The sequence below is a fragment of the Poecilia latipinna genome, unplaced genomic scaffold, assembly GCF_001443285.1.
Source record: "Poecilia latipinna isolate Pla-1442-1.1 unplaced genomic scaffold, P_latipinna-1.0 Scaffold0, whole genome shotgun sequence".
Taxonomy (NCBI): Eukaryota; Metazoa; Chordata; class Actinopteri; order Cyprinodontiformes; family Poeciliidae; genus Poecilia; species Poecilia latipinna.
In genome coordinates this window covers 191,194-209,009 of record NW_015112616.1, presented here as the reverse complement: position 1 = coordinate 209,009, position 17,816 = coordinate 191,194, and the positions used below count along the sequence as shown (strand labels likewise).

Genomic DNA, 17,816 nt, shown 5'->3' with positions numbered 1-17,816 from the left:
AGAAAATGACTTAAAATGATCAGTTTCTCTTATTTTACTTGCTATAGGTGAATATTTGAGTAAAATTAACATCCTATAAACTATTGACAACATGTCTCTGAAACTCCAAGCAAAAATTTAATATTTATTTGCAGAAAAGGTCAAGATAACTAAAAAAAATGCAGTGCTTTCAGACTTCAAATGATGCAAAGAAAGCAAGTTCATATTCATTTAGAAACAACAATCCTAATGTTTTAACTCAGGAAGAGTTCAGAGATCAATGTTTGGTGGAAGAAACAGGAGGTTTTCAATTTCCAAAGCTGTATATCAAACATAAACAATAAAAAAGTATTGATAAAGGCAGTCCTGGATTTTCTGCATTGACTGACAAGTTGAGCATCGAAAGAAGCTTTTTGTGAAAGATTTTGAAGTGCCAGTATAATCCATGACCCAATCAGGGGAGTGACAGTCCTTCAGCGGAAACTTTGCCACAGAAACTCTTTCCTCCTTCAGAGTACTTTATCCTCCCAGACGGACAGTCCCCTTCTCTCTGGCGCTCACTCTCCCGCATCATTCTGTCCGCCACCGCAGCGCGGCGAGGGATCCCATGTGTCGTCCTCCACTGCATCTGTCTTAGGGCCATAACACTCAGGACCCAGAGGATGTGTTGGAGTCTGGCTGGGAGGGGTGGTTGAACGATTTCCTGGAAATAACAATAAAAACTTGTGAAATGGCAGCCAGAGATTGCTTCACTACTGCAAACCCAGGTGATAATGCTGTCAGCGTGGAGACATGCATTCCTGATCACACCCTGGAGACTAACTCGGATGACAAGGAGTGAGAAGACTTCAGCGTCCTGGCGTGCGGCAGAATGAGGGGGGGGGAAAGACACTGATGGATTTAGGCCTCAGATTGAGAGGCCCAGCTTTAACAACAACTCGTTTTTGTCTTTGAATTAAAGCAAAAAGGGAAACTTGAGATTTAGAGTTGGGTTAAGCTGTAGAAATGGGATTCACAGTTAAACTCTGGAGCTTTATTTATCTCTCACAGATTTGCACAACTGATTTGTGGAAGTTTTTAATTGACTGTTGCTCTTTTGTATATCAGCATTTAAAAAAATGAAGCTCAACATGATAGTCTTGCCAGCGTGCTTCAATGAATGAAACTGATGATAGCGCAGACATACTGTGCCTCCCTTGTTTTGTGTTTATATTTGAAGCTTCGTGTCTCTATGTGGTTTAGGAAATTCACACTTGTGAATCCAACTCTTGCTTTTGAGATTCAGGTGAAGATCCTTGTTCATAAATTAAGTCTGAAGAGTCTAAATAAATGATTGAAACGCCTAAAATGAAGTGGACATTCAAGCCGATGAAGAGTTTTTGCTGATTGGAACTGTAATAATGATGAAATGTGTGTTATTTTGATACGCTTTGAGGCAAGAGGTTTCAAGCACATCCATAACTCAGATTTTATTAATTTAAATGAAGAATCCGATTGGACTTGATAAAAAGCCTTCAAAATCGCCCGTTTTTGTATCGGGGACAAAAGATTTGTGCAGCCGTCTACTTGTGTTTCTATTTATCAGAGGTTACTGGTGTGAAAATCTCTCAACCCTGATTGATGAGCTGCTCCTGTCAGAAAGAACAAATTGCATCAAGATAAACTCATTTATTGTAAAGTTCTCCTTCCATTTATAAAACTTTTATGCCAATAAATCTTTACTTATTTACTTGTCTGCTACACACACTCAGAGATACGTTTTGTGTCACCTTGTGCGACGATTGACGTTTTTTTGTGCAATTATCTGACAAAAAAATCTGCATATAAATGAATTATCTCTTCACAGTCCGATTAGCTGCGCTGCCCAAGCGTGCACAAACACAATGAGCAGCTGAGACGCAGCATGAGAGGAGGGAGAAAACACATCAAGAGAGCTTGTCGTAATAAAAACCATTCAGCAAAACTGCTAATGGGCAAAAATCACGTCGTTTTGCATACAAAGAGCTTTTCTGCAGAACCTGAAACAGCAGGAAGAAACTGATTCCGAGTAAGAGTCGCCTAGATTAAAATGACAAAAGCAAAATGCTGGAGAGGAACAATTTTCAAGTTTATTCTGGTGGAAAGAGATAAAACAGCAAATATTTTAAGACGCCAAAGGATGTTGAGAGGGATGTAACTTGTTACTCTGCGTCAAAGCCAGCAGGTTTAATGACTGTTCATCAAACACTGGAGCAGACACTGCTGTTAGCACGCTTTCAGAGGCTCTTCCACTTGAGCTTTTCTCCTGGGGGTGTTAAACTGGAGCAGACACACACACACACAGGTGAGCCGGCGGGGCCGCGGGCAGCGAGTAATTTCCAGGACCTACGAGATTATCAGCACACGTTCTGGAAGATGGCAGGGAATCAGCCTTCAAGTTACCAAAACAGTTAGCGTTAATTGGTCTTCATCTGTCATCTCAAACAGAGCTGAGGACGGCTGGAGACGGGGGGGGGAGCGGAGGACGAGGAAGGGAGAGGGGATTACTGACGGGACAGTGATGAAAATTGGTGGCGGGATAATGAGTCTCGTTGTCTTTTCATCCTCTCATCCCGCGCGTCTCTTGCTCTCATTATTCAGAGTAACTGGTTGGAGAGAGGCTTCACAGTCTGCTGCTTATTAAAAAACCCACAGCTCCGTTAGATGAGTTCATCAGTCTCTCCATCCCTCTCTTCCCCCCCTCCATCCTTCCATCCATCTGACCGCAGGCGCTGCATCTATACCCTCCTCCTCTCTCAGTTTGAACTCCTACATCCTTCCTCTGATTCCTTATCCCTCGCTCTTCCATCTGTTTATTTTTTCCACCATCCTGTAGAGCCGAGCAGCGAGACGGAGAGCTGCTGCTGCTGCTGCTGATGATGAAGATGATGATGAGGCCTCTGAGCTCCAGACAGAGAGTGAATCAAAGAGCTCAGGAGAGGTAAAAGACAATCCCTCTGTGACAGATGAGGCTTTTATATAAAATATGGGGCCATCTCCCAATTTCCTGTTTATGTTCTTTGTAGTTTTCCTCCCCGCAGGCCCACCTCTCCTCCTTCTCGTCCTTCCTTCCCCGTGTGTCTGTGCCACCGTGGCAGATTGCTTGGAATCAATAAAGATGGTTGTTGGCAGACGAGAGTCGTGGGGCGGGACGGTGGCTCGCTAAATGCTCATTTCGCCTCGCACAAATCAACACCTGCGTTGAGGCCGACATGCGACGGCCGCGTTCTGCAACAATTAAAAACTCGTACAAATGTGCTGTGGGGAGAGGCTTGATGGCGCTTGCATAAATGTGCATATGGTGCGTTTTGACAGGCAGGCAGGGTGGATGGGATTTAAACAGCACAGAGACAGGAGGGAAATGGAGGAGGAGGAGGAGGGATGGGCTGTTACAGGGGATGATCAGGGACTGCTGACTGTTCAGTTCAGTTTCACTTTTTAATTTAATTTATCCAGAAGGTAATTACTGCAGGGCGTCCGGAATACAGAGTTTCACCCATTTTAATGTAGACAAGGCAGAAAAATCCACACACCAAATCAGTGGATACCAGTGGAAGTGTGGGAATAAAGCTGAAGCCCAGGTTGATTTAGCAGCTTTGTTTGCATCGTTGGGTGCGGCATTTCTCACATTCCTGTTGTAAATACTTCACAGATTATCTAAGGGTCAGATGAGGTTGCTGGGTTGTTGAGTTTGATGACGTGGCTCCCCCAAGATGGTGGACGGATTCTGACATAAGTAGAAATAAACATAGAGATAAAGAAATGGCTTGATGAAGTAGTTCAAGTGCCAAATACTGAAAAGGACAAATGAAAAGGAAGAACTTTACCAACTTATGTGATTCTCCAGTGTGACATATATGAATATTTATCATTCTGAACTGTATTAATTGTGACGTGACCGTTCAGACTGCAGACATTATCCAAATTAGTTCCACATATAGAAGATCAGATTCTTTTTCTTTCCGGTGTGAAAAGATCAGAACTGGGAAGTTCAGACTGCAGTGAAAAAGTCTGAGGAGTTTTGCAAATGGGTAGGCCTGTCACGATAATCAATAAATCAATTAATCACATGATAAATTAAAACAAACTCAATTATTTCCATTGCCATGGTTTATCATTTATCTCTTTTTTTCCGTCTTTCTACCAAAAACTGGATGCTAAAAGTCTAATTTGGTGGTTTGGTCTCAACTAGCACTTCTTTTGAAGGACAATTTTGTTACAAAGACGTCAAAATTCATTTTATTTATTTATTTATTTTGGATATTTAAAATGTCTTCCAGTTCCAGTGTTAAATGTTCATTAGAGTGTAAAGTTTACTGATCTGATGTGCTCTTGTAGTTTTATTGTGCCATTATATTACTTCAAAATGGTCTCAAAACAACAATATTATCGTTTATCACAATAACTTCTGGAACAATTTATCGTCCAGCAGAATGTGTCATCGTGACAGGCCTACATATGGACAAAAAAAAACAACAAAACATTGGATTTGACTGCATTTGCCTTCTGTGTGGACTTCGCTTTTATCCATTTGGTGTTTTCCAGCTTAGCGTTTTGCATCTCTGGCTTCATTCTTTGTGTTTTTCGTAAAACGGTTTTAGCCAACTACTGACTTCCTTCTTATTAAACATACTTTTCATTACAAAGGAGCCTGGAGTGAATAAGAAACAGGAATGTTTTGATTTTAATTCCTTAAAGAAACAACAACATAAGCCAGCTTTGGTGGGGAGAAATATTTTCAGGTGTTCGCTGAGAGACTGAATGTCGTTGGACTGTAAATTGCTTTCCACTGTGCAGTTCACCGTCCTTGATCTTGGGCTTTGTAGTTTTGTCAAAGTGTAATAATGCTTAAATTCCTCAGCCAGAACTACAACACAGGGAAAAAATAATGCAGCGAAAGCATTTCTCAAAAAGCCACAGGAGGAAACCAAAGTGACCAAAGTTTACATATGCAACACCCAACAAAAGGTAATTTAAGAGATCTCTATGAAATGTTAAGGCTTTTAAAGGCATAAATTTCAGATTATTATTATTAGTATTGTTTATAAGACCCCTACCAGTATCAGGAAGAAGAATAAATATAAAATATATTATGTCTGGAAACCAAAATGTGCTCTGGATCGTTTTTAATCCTTTTATCCAATTCTCCAAACCTTCTCCTGTCCTTTATCAGCCCCTCTACAACCTCAAAATTTAACAACAAGCATCAAACAAAAGCTGGTCAATTATTTTAAAAGGCTGTAAAACTCTGAGTTGCTTTCATATAAATTTGGACTTGGACACGGAATCCTTAAAAAATTTGCAAAGCGCTGCATTTTAGTTTTACTTGACAGTAGTTCAGATTTAAAGCTCAACAACAGTTCAACTAAAACATGTTCTCACCTCAAACATTCATCAAGTGATGAAGACAAACATAACTTTTGAAGGACAAAATGACGAGTTGTAGTTACTTATGCAGTTCACTCAGACAGCTCCGCATCTTATGACATCTTAAAATAGTTTGCAAATATATTCAAAATAAATTAATAAATGTGAATAAGCATACGCAGATTTTGCCCAGACGTCATGATGGGGTGTTGTGTGTTAACGTCGTCAAAATACGTGTTTATTACAGTCACCTATTGAAACCTGTAAGAGTAACTCGTCATAAATTAAACCCTCTTCGAGTATTTATTGTCCCTCTCATCCAGCCTCCTGCACAGAGCGATATGAGACAATGAAGAAGCAAATATTAATGTGAAATGCGTTCCCAGTGGCCTCCTGACTCATTGACTCATATCACATCCAGAGAAATAATCACTTCACACACAAGAGGCCTGTGAGGTTTGCTTTAATAAGCTTTGTCGTGTTTCACACACACACACATTTAATTGGAATCCAGATGCAGACGCGTACAGGACATGTGATTCACTGTGGGCTGAGCAGCGGATTACAGGTTTAACGCAGCTTTAGGAAGATTTTCGATAAAAACAGTTAACATCATTTCCCACCTTAATCACAACACCTCTCTGAAGCAGAGAATAAAAACTAATCAACATGTGAGGGAAAGAAGCAATCTTGCTGCAGGGGAAGGTCTTGATCTGGAGGAGGGGTCTGGATGTGGCGGCGCGTATCCACAGCAACCGAGTCTCAGAAATCCTCTCGTTCAGAGCTTGCTCCTGACAGTGGCCTCTGTGGGGGCAAGCGGAGAAATATTGGAAACTGTAAAACAAGTGAAGTGGACATTTTACCCAGGTCACACAGCGGTTTATGGCACTTTGGCATTTAGGAGCGTCTGCTCGCCACTGTTAGCGAGGATTAGTCACTCCCGATTCAAAACATGCAAGTGCACGAACGTACATCAAACGGACAGCCAGCGTGGGCAGCGCGCGGCAGGTGTTGGAGACACATTAGGTTTATGGAGGAGGCTTGGAGGCCTGCCTGCAGCCGCTCTGTCACACAGGCAGACGGTTTTGGTCCATCTACCCGCTGAGCACCTTTCAGCGCCGCTAAAAAAATCTGCAGCATGTCCATTAGAGTGGAAGACAGCGAGCTTTTTAAAGAAGCACACCTGCAATTTCTGCTACACAAAGGATCTTTCTGTCTGTCTGTCTCTGTCTGTGATCCTATGTTATTTCAGATTCCTTTTAAAGGGGCAGTATTATGTATTTTCCATGCACATATTGGCATTTTATAGAAAAATAAAGTAACTATGTTAACTTCAGGATTTATACAAATATGGAATGTGACTTTAAAAAATTTGACTTTGTAATTTTACACCTTAAAAGCAGGCCTCTGCCTCTTTAAAAACTCCTGCTCGTTCTGAAACTTTTCCTTCAGGAAGTCATCACAGCATGGCTCCTCTATTAACCCTTTAACAACATTTAAGCAGCGTTTCACTGAGAAGCAGCTCCTATAATGAGCTCACCAGATGCTCAGTTCCACCAGGTGTTTGCTAATTTCTGCTGGCTAGTCTGCAGGAGCTGAGTGGAGGAGGTCTACTCTGTGAGTGGGAGCTCAAACTGCAGCTCTGAGGAGGAGCTTCAACCTCGAAGGCGGGGCTAGGTTCACTCAGGTGTTTTGCTGAGGTGCATTGTTGCCATGGAGACTAAAGGATTTCTCAAACTTTCATGAAAGGATCCAAACAACACTCCATATTTGTTTTTGATGAGGGAATAATGTTATAAAGCTGAAGATCAGGGTGATGGTATGGAGTCCTTCCAACCTTAAACACCTGAAGCTCATAAACACAGAGAAATAGTTAAAATAAAACTGGAAACTTGGAAAAATCTTACAAGAAGTTACAAGAATAAAGATTTTTTTTTTTTTCATTGAGCGGTGTGAATTATTTTATATTCCACTGGAAAAACGTATTGTTTGAATAATCTAAAAATAGATCTACTATCAAGAGGAATCCATTTGGGAAGGTTATAATAGGATAATTATGTATCTTTTTGATACTTTCTAAAATTAATTGTGGTTGTTTTGAAGCTGAGCTGCAGTCGTCTGGGAATGATACGTTCACATAGAACAGATCATTTCAGCATTTTACTCGCAAACGTTTTTATTTGTTCTTAGCAGAAACAACAAACATGTCTGTCATGTTAAGGAATATCCTTTGTCAACCTGCGTTTTTAAAGTAATGAGCTCTGAAACTAGAGCCATTGTAGTTTATAAATGAATGTTGGAGAATTACGGATTAAAAAAGTTAAAATATGTTTTAATAAAGTTTTTATTGTGTGCATAATTTATTGTGTGTCTTGATCTAAAGTCAGAAAAATATGTAATATGAAAATTAGCTTTAAAATATCTAAAATGGAATTTAACTGATTATGTCAATAAGTTCATTTTTAACACATTTTTAACCCTAAATTATAAAAGATACCCAAAGGAAATGCTTCACATTTCTTCTTAAAATGTTTTCATACCTTATAACGTGTAATTTACTGATCACTTTGCTGAAAAGAAACGAAACTAAATGTCATTTTTACTGGGTTAGAAATAAAGAACTGCAGGGGAACTGGTCAAAATTCATACTTTTTATTTTTATTCTGCTACAACCTTTGATCTGAACATATTTGATGTGCTATTTTCTTTTTTCTTTTTGCCATTTGCCAAATAAAACCTTCTCTTCATCTTCACCTCGGAGGCTAAAGACGAGTTGGAAAGAAACATCTGATTTCAGCACATCGATCCAGACTCGTGTACATAATAAACCTGATATAAAGAAAGTTTATATACATTTCTGCCTGATGCATTTCAGTGTATAAAACATTGCCACTTTTACACACCTGATTCCTGGTACTTGCGCTTCTAAAAGGTTCGTTATGGAGCAGGAAGCTTGCGGCGCTCTGAATAAAAGTTTTATTAACCCTTTTCTATTTATTTTCTTAAAACATGGTCTGTAATTTAAAGCCACCCAAGGGGAGAAAAGGAGTAATGTTTTTTTAAACAGAAATAAGCCGCTCTTCTGTTTCATCCCGACTTTATTAATGATTTTCTGTATGTTTCTGTTTGTGTCTATAAACGATAAAGCTGTTCTACAATTTGTGCCTGCAACTTTCTTTCAATACTTCATAGCTTACTCCCCCCTGATGCTTTAAAGCTCATATCAAAGCAATAGTGTCTCTGCCAAAGATAAAGATTTAAAAAGGTTAGATACAGATTGAATAAAACATCTGTACTCTGTTGTTTTCTAGATGGATCAAATATTGCATTTATGAGGCTCCACCTTTTGCAGCAGATAAAAGGAACCAGAATCACGCTGCATGTGAGACCGACTGTAAATAAATGTAGACCCTCAGTGTGTCCTGACCGCTCACACTTAGTCCTGCTACGTTTTTATCTTTGGTGAAGAAAAAAAAAAAAAAAAAAAAAAGCAGGCCCAAGTGCATCACAGCTTCATATCTCATTATTTTTAGCCATTGATCTTCCCTGGAGCCAGAGAATAAATAAAGAGATAAAACCCTCCTGGTTGGATCTGTCCACAAAATGAATCGTCAATCTGAAAAGTTGCTTTTAAACTGGCGGCTTTTCTCTTATTTCACCAGTTGTGTGTTGGGGGATTTTACTTTGCATGGTGCAAATCCTTATTTTATGGTATAGTACACATGTTGCCTTGATCCGTCAAGCAGGATTCAGATCAGAGTTTTGCAGCATGATGTTTTCAGATGCCTGAAGCATTTGTCTGCCTTTTACTCCCACATGGAGACTTAAATCTTCTTCCTTTAATTTCAAGTTAAGTGGCTTGGACTGAGTGAGTAAAGTTTGTCCGCTGTGGTTTAAATTAATTTTTTTATTTCGCTTAATTTGCATCTATTTTTAAAAGCAGCTCCAGAATGATGGGAGTGAATGTTTAAGTTTACATGCGGCAAAGAGCTGCTGAGATTGTGACGTCATTTCCTGTTAGCATAAACTGGTCAGGGTACGAAGCAGCCATGTTCTTGAGTATTAATCACTAGAAATCAATCTAATAGATTACCTTTGGAATGCAGAGGAATATGGATCTGATGCTGACTGAAGAATTAGCTTTTCTGAAGGCAAAATGGAGTCAAACCAACAATAGGAAAGTGAACTTTATAAAGCTGCATCTCACTGCAGGTTTATATATATCTACAGTGAACTTAGATTTCAGTCACTGGCTCAGAAAAAGTAGAAATAGTGAAGAAATAATCCTTCAAAACGAACCTCAAGTCTGGACTCATTAGGGAAAGTCACATTTTTTAATCCTTTTACTTCCTCAATAAGTGAATCACATATAGAAAATGTAAAATAATTTCAACCTTTACTTTTCACATGTATTCAGCGGAGGTAAAAAAAAAAAAGCCCACCTAATAAATTGTTTTTAACAGAGCAATTCCCGTAGAATAAATATTATTGACGCAGTCGAGGGTCAAAAAGTTACTAACGCGACTTTTTGCTTTGCTTTATATGATGCAACAAGGAACATGATACCTTAAGGAAATTCTTCAAAATGGGAAAGACAGCAAAACATGCCATTGAGGTAAGGTGGGTCAGTGTGTGGACTGCCACATGTCAGGACACGGCCACTAGTGTAGCTCAAAACAAAACAAAACTTTTTAGTTTAGTGGGTTTGAACCCATCTTTACTCAGGAGTGACAATAACTTTGGAGGAGGAAACTATTGACTCAATTCAAAGCAGCTGAAGCTTTGTTATGTAAGGAAAATGGATCTTTGGTTTTTGTGAAGTGCATTGAAATGAGATTTGGATTCGAATAGCCTAAACTTTACAACATATTAAAAATACCTTTATTACAGAGGTTTCTTCACGCAATCTAATGGGTGTATTACTGCATTCATATGATAATTAGCCTGTTGTTTTATTTACATCCCTATGTTCAAAACATGCAAGAATACAATCATTTGTTTAGTCTTTTGGTTGCCTTTTCTTTTGTAAGATATAATTAAAAACTCAAGGTTCAGGTTTCATATGTAAAATCAGTTCCAGAATAAAGATGATAAAGAGTCAAAACAACCAAAAAGAACACAGCACAATATTAAAATGAATCTACTCTAAGCACTAAGATAAAAATATAATGGAATAACTCAATCTTATTCTGTCACTTACACAGCCACCGAATGCAAAAGTTTACCCATCAATGTGAAAATGATTTTGTGACAAAAAAATATTTTCTCATGTGTGTTTTTGCTAAACGTAGCCTGGATATTTTCACTGAATGATAAAATAATGCCTCAGATTTGTCTCCCTGGTCTTTAACCCAGACAAATAAGGAAACCAGAAGGTTGCTAACAGGAAATGCTGCAGCTGATTGCTGCTCTGCGTCTCCTGGGAGCCTCTCTGAATGGGTTTCTTCTGATACATTGAACTCTGTAATAAGAAATAAAATCAGAAGGCTCAATTATGTTGAAATTTTGCTCACAAAATGCTTAGGAGGACGAAGGTGGAGTTTGATTTATGTAGGTGGTAAAAGCGGGGCGTTGGGGGTTAAGACTGCAGTTGTAATACTGACGCTTAATTTGAATAATTGAGTGAATGAGCGATCATGCTTAGCAGACGCACCGTTTAGCAGCATAACTCTATAAATCACAAATGTAATCAAAACAAATGGGAGAAGTCATCATGTAACAGCACGAGCCAACATGAAATCCCATCAAATTTACGCAGTTACTAAACTTAATATAACCACACAGATCAATCTTTCATTTCTTAGACTCTGAAGAAGGATGATCCAGAATTAAACTATTGTTAGGAAAGTTTTCACACACAAGCCGTCTTCCTAAAGCACTTCTGAGCTAGCTGGCACACAGCATGCTGGTTACCTTCGCTACAATCTGCAGGAACGGGTCAGGCTGAAGTGGAGAAAGGCAAGAAAAAAAATCAAATAAAGACACTAAATATGGAACAGCAAAACAATGTGTTCTAAATTGAAATGTTGCATAGCATTTATTGAATGATTTATTTCTTGCTGGCTGCTGGTAAATCTTGCAGAAATGCTGAAAGAAGCTTAAACGTTGACATATAAAGGTTGAATCAACTTATTGTTAAATTCTGTTAAAAAACTGAAATTCAAGCATTGGCATTCTCACTTCAAGAACCATCAGCTGTGTTCTCGACTACTTTATCCTCACCTTTATGTATTTCTTTATTTCATATTCATCCATTTGAGATACGTTAAAGTTTATGGCTATCAAAACAATGTGTGCAACGTTAGAAAAGTGTTTCAGCACGCAGCATGCCCAAATGAGCTGCTTTGTTTTTAAGAGGACGGACAGAGATAGTAACACTGGGTTGCCATAGCGACATCTGAGGTTGTTGTGTTGGGTTTTGTGCTTAATGTTGTAGGATGGAGAACATACCATTATGTGTTTGTCCCTCCAAAAATACAAAATAATCTTTATAATACTTGAAAATACAGAGATTTCCCTCCAACGTCTCCATCATATCCGACATGTGGGTGTATCAGACCAACTGTGTTAATTGTTCTTGTTGTTTATTGTTTCATCCCTATTTCACCATACAATGCTTCCAGCAATGTCACAATGTAAGAGTAATGACTATTATGCTGTAAATGACAAGCATTTTATGAGCTGAGCATATTTTGGTGGGATGTGGGAGGATTGTTGAGACAGTTATTTTGATTTTCTTTGTTTTCAAAGCCAAAACGAGCTTTCAAAAGCAATATTTCAGAGATACAAACTGCTTGTTGGAGCAAATTAAACTTGGATTCAGAGGTTCTGGTGTATGCCCTTTAATGTCACCGGCTAAATCCTGTTTGCAACAGTTTGTGTGACACACATCTGCAGCTCAGTTATAAACACAGTGTAAAAGAGTGCTGGTCGGCATTTTAAGGAGCGTTCACAACCATCGACTGTTGCTTAAAAGCCCCATTTGTACGTAAGAGAGTGAATGAGATTAGGACGTTTGTTTGGAGATAGAAGACATCTCATGCCGCTTGGACGTTTTGCAGAAACTCAGAATGCAGCAGAGTTCAGATCCAACATTTAATGGAGGAAATGTTTTGAGTGATGCAGCTGCTAAGTAGCTTCCTGACTGTGGAAAACCCTGAAGAAAGAGCGGAGAACCCGATCCAGAACCAGCTGAGGACTGAAACCGCTTCGGCGCTTTCTCATCTGGTTGCTGCGCAGCCTTCCCTCATATCAGGTGTTTGATATGTTTCCACAGGGCGCATCGCTCTATCAGATTGCATCAGGGACTTCTGAAGGTTAAACTCAACAATCCAACAACAAACAAACAAAGCGAATGCATGGATGATTTTCTGCTTGTTACTGCTGGCCGTCACCTTCGTGCAGATCGCTGCACTCACTGTAATAACTCTGCCAGTGCCCATCAACTACGCTGCAGCAAAATAAAGGCAGAGAGCCGCTACAGCCATCTTGTTTACAACCTCTGAAGTTATTTATGTGAAAACCAACATCAATGTTCACATTTAGCTCACCAAGACATGTCAGTGTTACAATAATCAGCCTGGTGAGGTGAAGTGAATGAAAGCAACTGGCTCAGATTAGCAGGAAGAAGTTGTCAGTCTGTTTTCTTTGGTCGAGACCTTTCTGTACCGGTTATGACTCTCACATCTGACTGAGCTGACGTGTGTGTGTTTGTGCTTTAAGACGCGATGAACTGTGTGTTCATGTGGAAAAAAGTGTATGTTTATTTAATGTAATTAAATTGATCTAAACAGGAAACATTTACTCAGTCAGTGTTTACTGGCCTCCTGCTTGTGTGAACGTGCTGGAAGTGCAAACAGCGCACAGTGGATGATTAAGTGTGTCTTCCCACCACTCTCTGTCTCTCTCTCTGTGTGTGAGAGTGAAAGTAGTTAAATTTGACTGAGCCTAGCTGTCGGCGCTCTAAAAAGTGTGTGTTTGTGTTTTCTGGGGCAGACGGCTCACCAGGAGGGAAGTAGAGCGGGAGGTTCTGCAGATACAGCTCCTTATCCGTCGGCAGGAACACGCAGAAGATGACTCTGTCCAGCTGACACACACACACATTAGCACACAAGACACACACATTAGCACTCATAAATGACCTTTATAACAAGCATATGCAGTAAATGTGAAGTCATCAGTTGCAGGTGGGAACAGTATGTGTGAGCATGCAGCTAATGCATCAGTCCATTACTCCACCATTATCTTTCCATTATGAAGCCGCCGCGACCAGACGTTTATTACGCTGCATGCTGAGGACAGAGAGCAGGGGCTGTGCACAGAGGAGGAGCACGAACGTTTGAGACAAAAACGAGTTGGAGGAAATCTTTAATGGTACTCCCATTGTGAGAGTGCGAATCCAGAAGAAAAGCTGCATTTTTAGTGCATTTCCATCAGTGTTAAGCCGTGAGAACGACACAAAGCAACAATACAGCTTTCAGGTGGATTTCAGCTCTGCTGCTGAGTTTGGTTATTTTATGCTTCATGCTTTTTATTCCAGCTGTAATACGTCATTTCAGGCTTGCATATGTATTATCAGCTTTTACGTTACTGTGAAAAAGTTGCAAACCTGCACTTTATTCTTTGTTTCCAAGGAGACAGAGTTTCTTTTGATCTCCTTAAGTGGTCCTACCAATAGTTCTGTCTAAAGGGCTTTTTAAAGGGGGAACATTATTTAAAATCAACTTTTTTGAGCTTTCTATTATGTTATAATGTTATTCCCTCATCAAAAATATACCAGTACTGTTATTTTATTCTTTCATACATGTTTGAGACATCCTTGGATCTCCTGTGGCGGCCATTTTGGGGTGAATAAATGCCTCCCGAATGGTTGTATTACACATACCGTCTGAGCTCTGCTCACATAGCATCACCTATTTCCACAAAGCTCCTCCTCCATACCTTCTCACAGTTCCTTCAGACTGGCAGCAGATATTAGTGAACCTGCAGAAACTGTGAGGTTATAAACGGCATAATGTAGGAGCATTGTTGCGATGACGTGCTCAAAGCAGCAGGAGCTTCTTAAAGAGACAGAAGCCCAATTTCAAGTCCTCAAATTGCAAAGTCAAATTTCTATTGAATGTTTGATATCTACCGTATTTCTATAACAACTGAAGGTAACATAGTTACTTGATCGTGCTACAAATTGGAACTATGTGTCTGGAATATATATATATATATAATGCTAACCCTTTAAGGTTATCTTTGAACTTTGGCTTCTTCATTCATTTTCTCTCCATTTTCTGCCCGTCCTTGCATTTGGCCAGCATGTATGTTGTCTGTTTTCATATGTAAGAAAACGACCAGATGGGGAACTAAAGTTATCAAAGCCTTAACTCAAAGAGCGGTGTCTGACAGTCGTGTCTTTTAAGAAACAGGAGATAATTCAATTCTGCTCCATAATTAGCTGATCATCAAATGTATGCCAGGTTTCCAGCTACTAGCGCCATAAAAAAATAGCCTTTGCACACAAAAAAAATACAAATTTAATAAGTTTGATTATTTTTATAAATTCAATTAGAGAAGTGTTTGGGATCTTTATGATAAGCTGAGGTAAGAAAAACACTTTATTTAAGTAAAGTGCCTGTTTTAAGCTTTATTGGCTGAAACGACAAAGGGCCAGCAGTGTGAGGGCGCAGTTGAAGCATTTCGGCTTCCCATGATGCATTTTGCTCCACAGAAAAAACCTGTGAATAGGTGAATCAGCAAAAACCAAACCCAAATTGGTTGGGGTCAACTGTAAACTAGGATAATTGAGAACAAGACGTAAAGCATGTAGAATAGACTAACTTTGCCAGTGGCAGCAGCTCTGACCGTTTATCATTTTCCTGCCTGAGGCTCATTTGTTTCTCCCTGTTTGTATTTCTAGTTGAACAGGACATCTTGACTTTTATTGGAATATTTTGATTTATAACTTACTCTGCGTAAAGCACCTTCGTCAATGGAAAATAGTTTTTTGATGTAATATGGTCATGCATTTTGAATGATTGGTGCAGAGTACAACTTCAGATTTTTGCATGATAGAACGCAGATATTCAGATTAAAGCCGGTGATTAAAGTTACTGCAGCTCCTTGCAGGGCCCAAAGCTGCTCTCACTCTGATTAACATTATCACCACTTTAATATTTGTACAGGAGTTATACTTTGTCTGTTTCCAGCATCTCATCCCGATTTATAGCCGGGCTGTTTCCTCCCAGTTGAGGGAGTTTAAGAGACGGATCCCTCTCAGCAGCTGGCTCGCCCACAGCCTTTGGTTTTCAGTCCAGGCTTGCTACACAATTACCATCACTCACCAAAGATTTGCATAGAGTCTAAGGGAAGGTATGGAAATGTGTGGTAACTACATCCCTCGGGCTGAGGTTTAAAAATCTAACCTGCACATTAGGGTGCTTCTGCTCACAGCAGGAAACAGTAAAAAAAAGTGGGGAACTAATTTTGATAACGCTACAGCAGAGAGCCTGCAGATGCTGCTGCTAACAACAACATCAACGAAATGTAATGACTCCCTCGTGACTGCTCATCTTTAATGGAAACACGGCGCAAAAACTTGTGAATACTTTCTTCTGAAAGTGAAAACATCAACATTCAATTAGCATTCAGCACATCCTTCCCAGCCAAGAGCAGCTTGGAAGTGGAAGCATTTAGCTGGTTATTGTAAGAAAGTCTGGTGGACGCAGCGCGCACTAAGTTCATTCCCCCTCAGTGGAAACACCAAAGAGAAAAAGCTGAACCTCGACCGCCTTTTGAATTACGATGAGGACCAAACCAGAAACCTGGTGGGTTCTTAGCAAATCAAAACATTCAATACTTTTTAAAAAAATAACCTTCAGCAGTTAAACACTCTTTACATTATGCTGTATCAAAAATGTTTATATTGTTCTGATGCAATATTCAAATTTTAAATACCATGTTTTTATTGACTATAGACAGACAACTACATTAACTGACAGAAATGAAAGCTTGACAACATCAGTGGGTGTGTAATTAATCACTTAGTGAATTGAGTAACTGAGATAAATGAATGTTTCAGCAATATTCAAATTCACTGAATATCACATGAGACGTCTTTTTCTTTTTCTGTCTCGTCTCTGTGGTTCTGCTGTTAAAAGTCGGCATGAGATGGTAAGAAACACTCACAGTACAAAACTACTGAGTAAAAATACTACAGGTTTACTGTGTCAGTGTTTCCTCATGTCAACAGTTCAACTATTGCTCTAGAAACATAGACAACGGGTCCAGAGTAGAAGACAAAATATCAAATCCAGTCCTGATTTAGAAACCTTTTCACTTCTTATTTCCCACTTACGTTACCTGTGGGTATTAGAAGTCATAAATATACAAATTGAGAATAGAATAGACTTAAACAAGCAATTCATTATTTCTAAAATGTCTTTTTTTCTCTTGAGTAGGTGTTGCTGAACAGAATTAGTGTAGCTTAGGTTTCTTTTGATGTGTCGGGAGAAAATAAACATAAACCTTGACCACAGTGACTATGTTGGTGTTTTTACCATGTAATCCTCAGTTTGATTGATGCTAAATACATATTAATATTTGAATCAAACAAACCTAATCAATAACATTGGATGGATGGACGAAAAAAAAGACAGAAGGAGGTATGGATGTGTTTTTTTTTTCTTTTTTCTTTTGTGAGAAGATCTCGACTCCATTCACCAGCTACGTAAATCCTGGACTTTGGTTCTTTACTTTAGATCATCATCAGTGGTTTACGGTTTTGGGTAAGTCTGAGTTCATTTCTACAGCTCGTGATGACCAATTACTGAGAAACAATCCAGTTTGAGAATGAAAAGTCCTCACACTGGCTTCAGGCTTTGAGAGGAAAAATGTTTGCCTCAGTGTAGCAGCAAAACGAAAAGTTCAGCTGAACGTTTCTGACCGCCTGAAACTAATTTGGATCATAAAACGACTACAAAACTCATGAGTCTTACTCTCTTAAAATTATTTTGCTGCCGTTTCATAAATAAATTTATTGCACTTGATGTGGCGTGTTGGCACGTTGCCTCGTGTCTCGAGTCCATTTTGTGTCTTACTGTGTCTGTAATTTTCTAATTCATTTACCACACAACAGCAGTGCGAGCCAAACCAGGCCCAACAAAACTCCATGTAAAACATCTAAAACAGAGGGGGGCTTAATTAAAGAAGAATCGCTCATTTTCCTCTTGTGCACACTCAAAACTTCAAATGTATGCAAATAAAGTCATTTTTTAAATTATTTACTTTAAAAACCCACAGCAGAGGAACTTTTGGGGGAAATACAAAAAAAAAAAAAAAAAAAAAAAAAGTGCCCTGTTGAGTTAGTTTTCTGGTTTTACAGCCAAACATGTGAGGCTCTTTTGGGCTCAGTTGCATGATGTACATGTTTGATTTGTTTTGCTCGCACAGGCTGACGGCATCGG

At 39.2% G+C, this 17,816-nt stretch overlaps 1 protein-coding gene across 4 annotated transcripts in view; it reads right to left on the bottom strand.

Moving 5' to 3' along the window:
* Nucleotides 1–5,811: 5,811 nt before the first annotated feature.
* macrod1 (mono-ADP ribosylhydrolase 1) overlaps nt 5,812–17,816 on the bottom strand; it is a 188,455-nt gene continuing 176,450 nt past the window's right edge. For 2 of the 4 annotated variants that reach the window (XM_015038656.1, XM_015036320.1), the window contains 2 exons: nt 13,369–13,450; nt 5,812–6,168 (listed from right to left, as the gene is read on the bottom strand). In XM_015038656.1, the coding sequence (XP_014894142.1) occupies nt 6,143–6,168; nt 13,369–13,450 (108 nt within the window). In that variant the 3' untranslated portion in view covers nt 5,812–6,142. Of the gene's footprint in view, nt 6,169–11,277; nt 11,308–13,368; nt 13,451–17,816 lie in introns of all 4 variants that reach the window. The other 2 variants (XM_015037071.1, XM_015037864.1) reach the window with 2 other exon arrangements.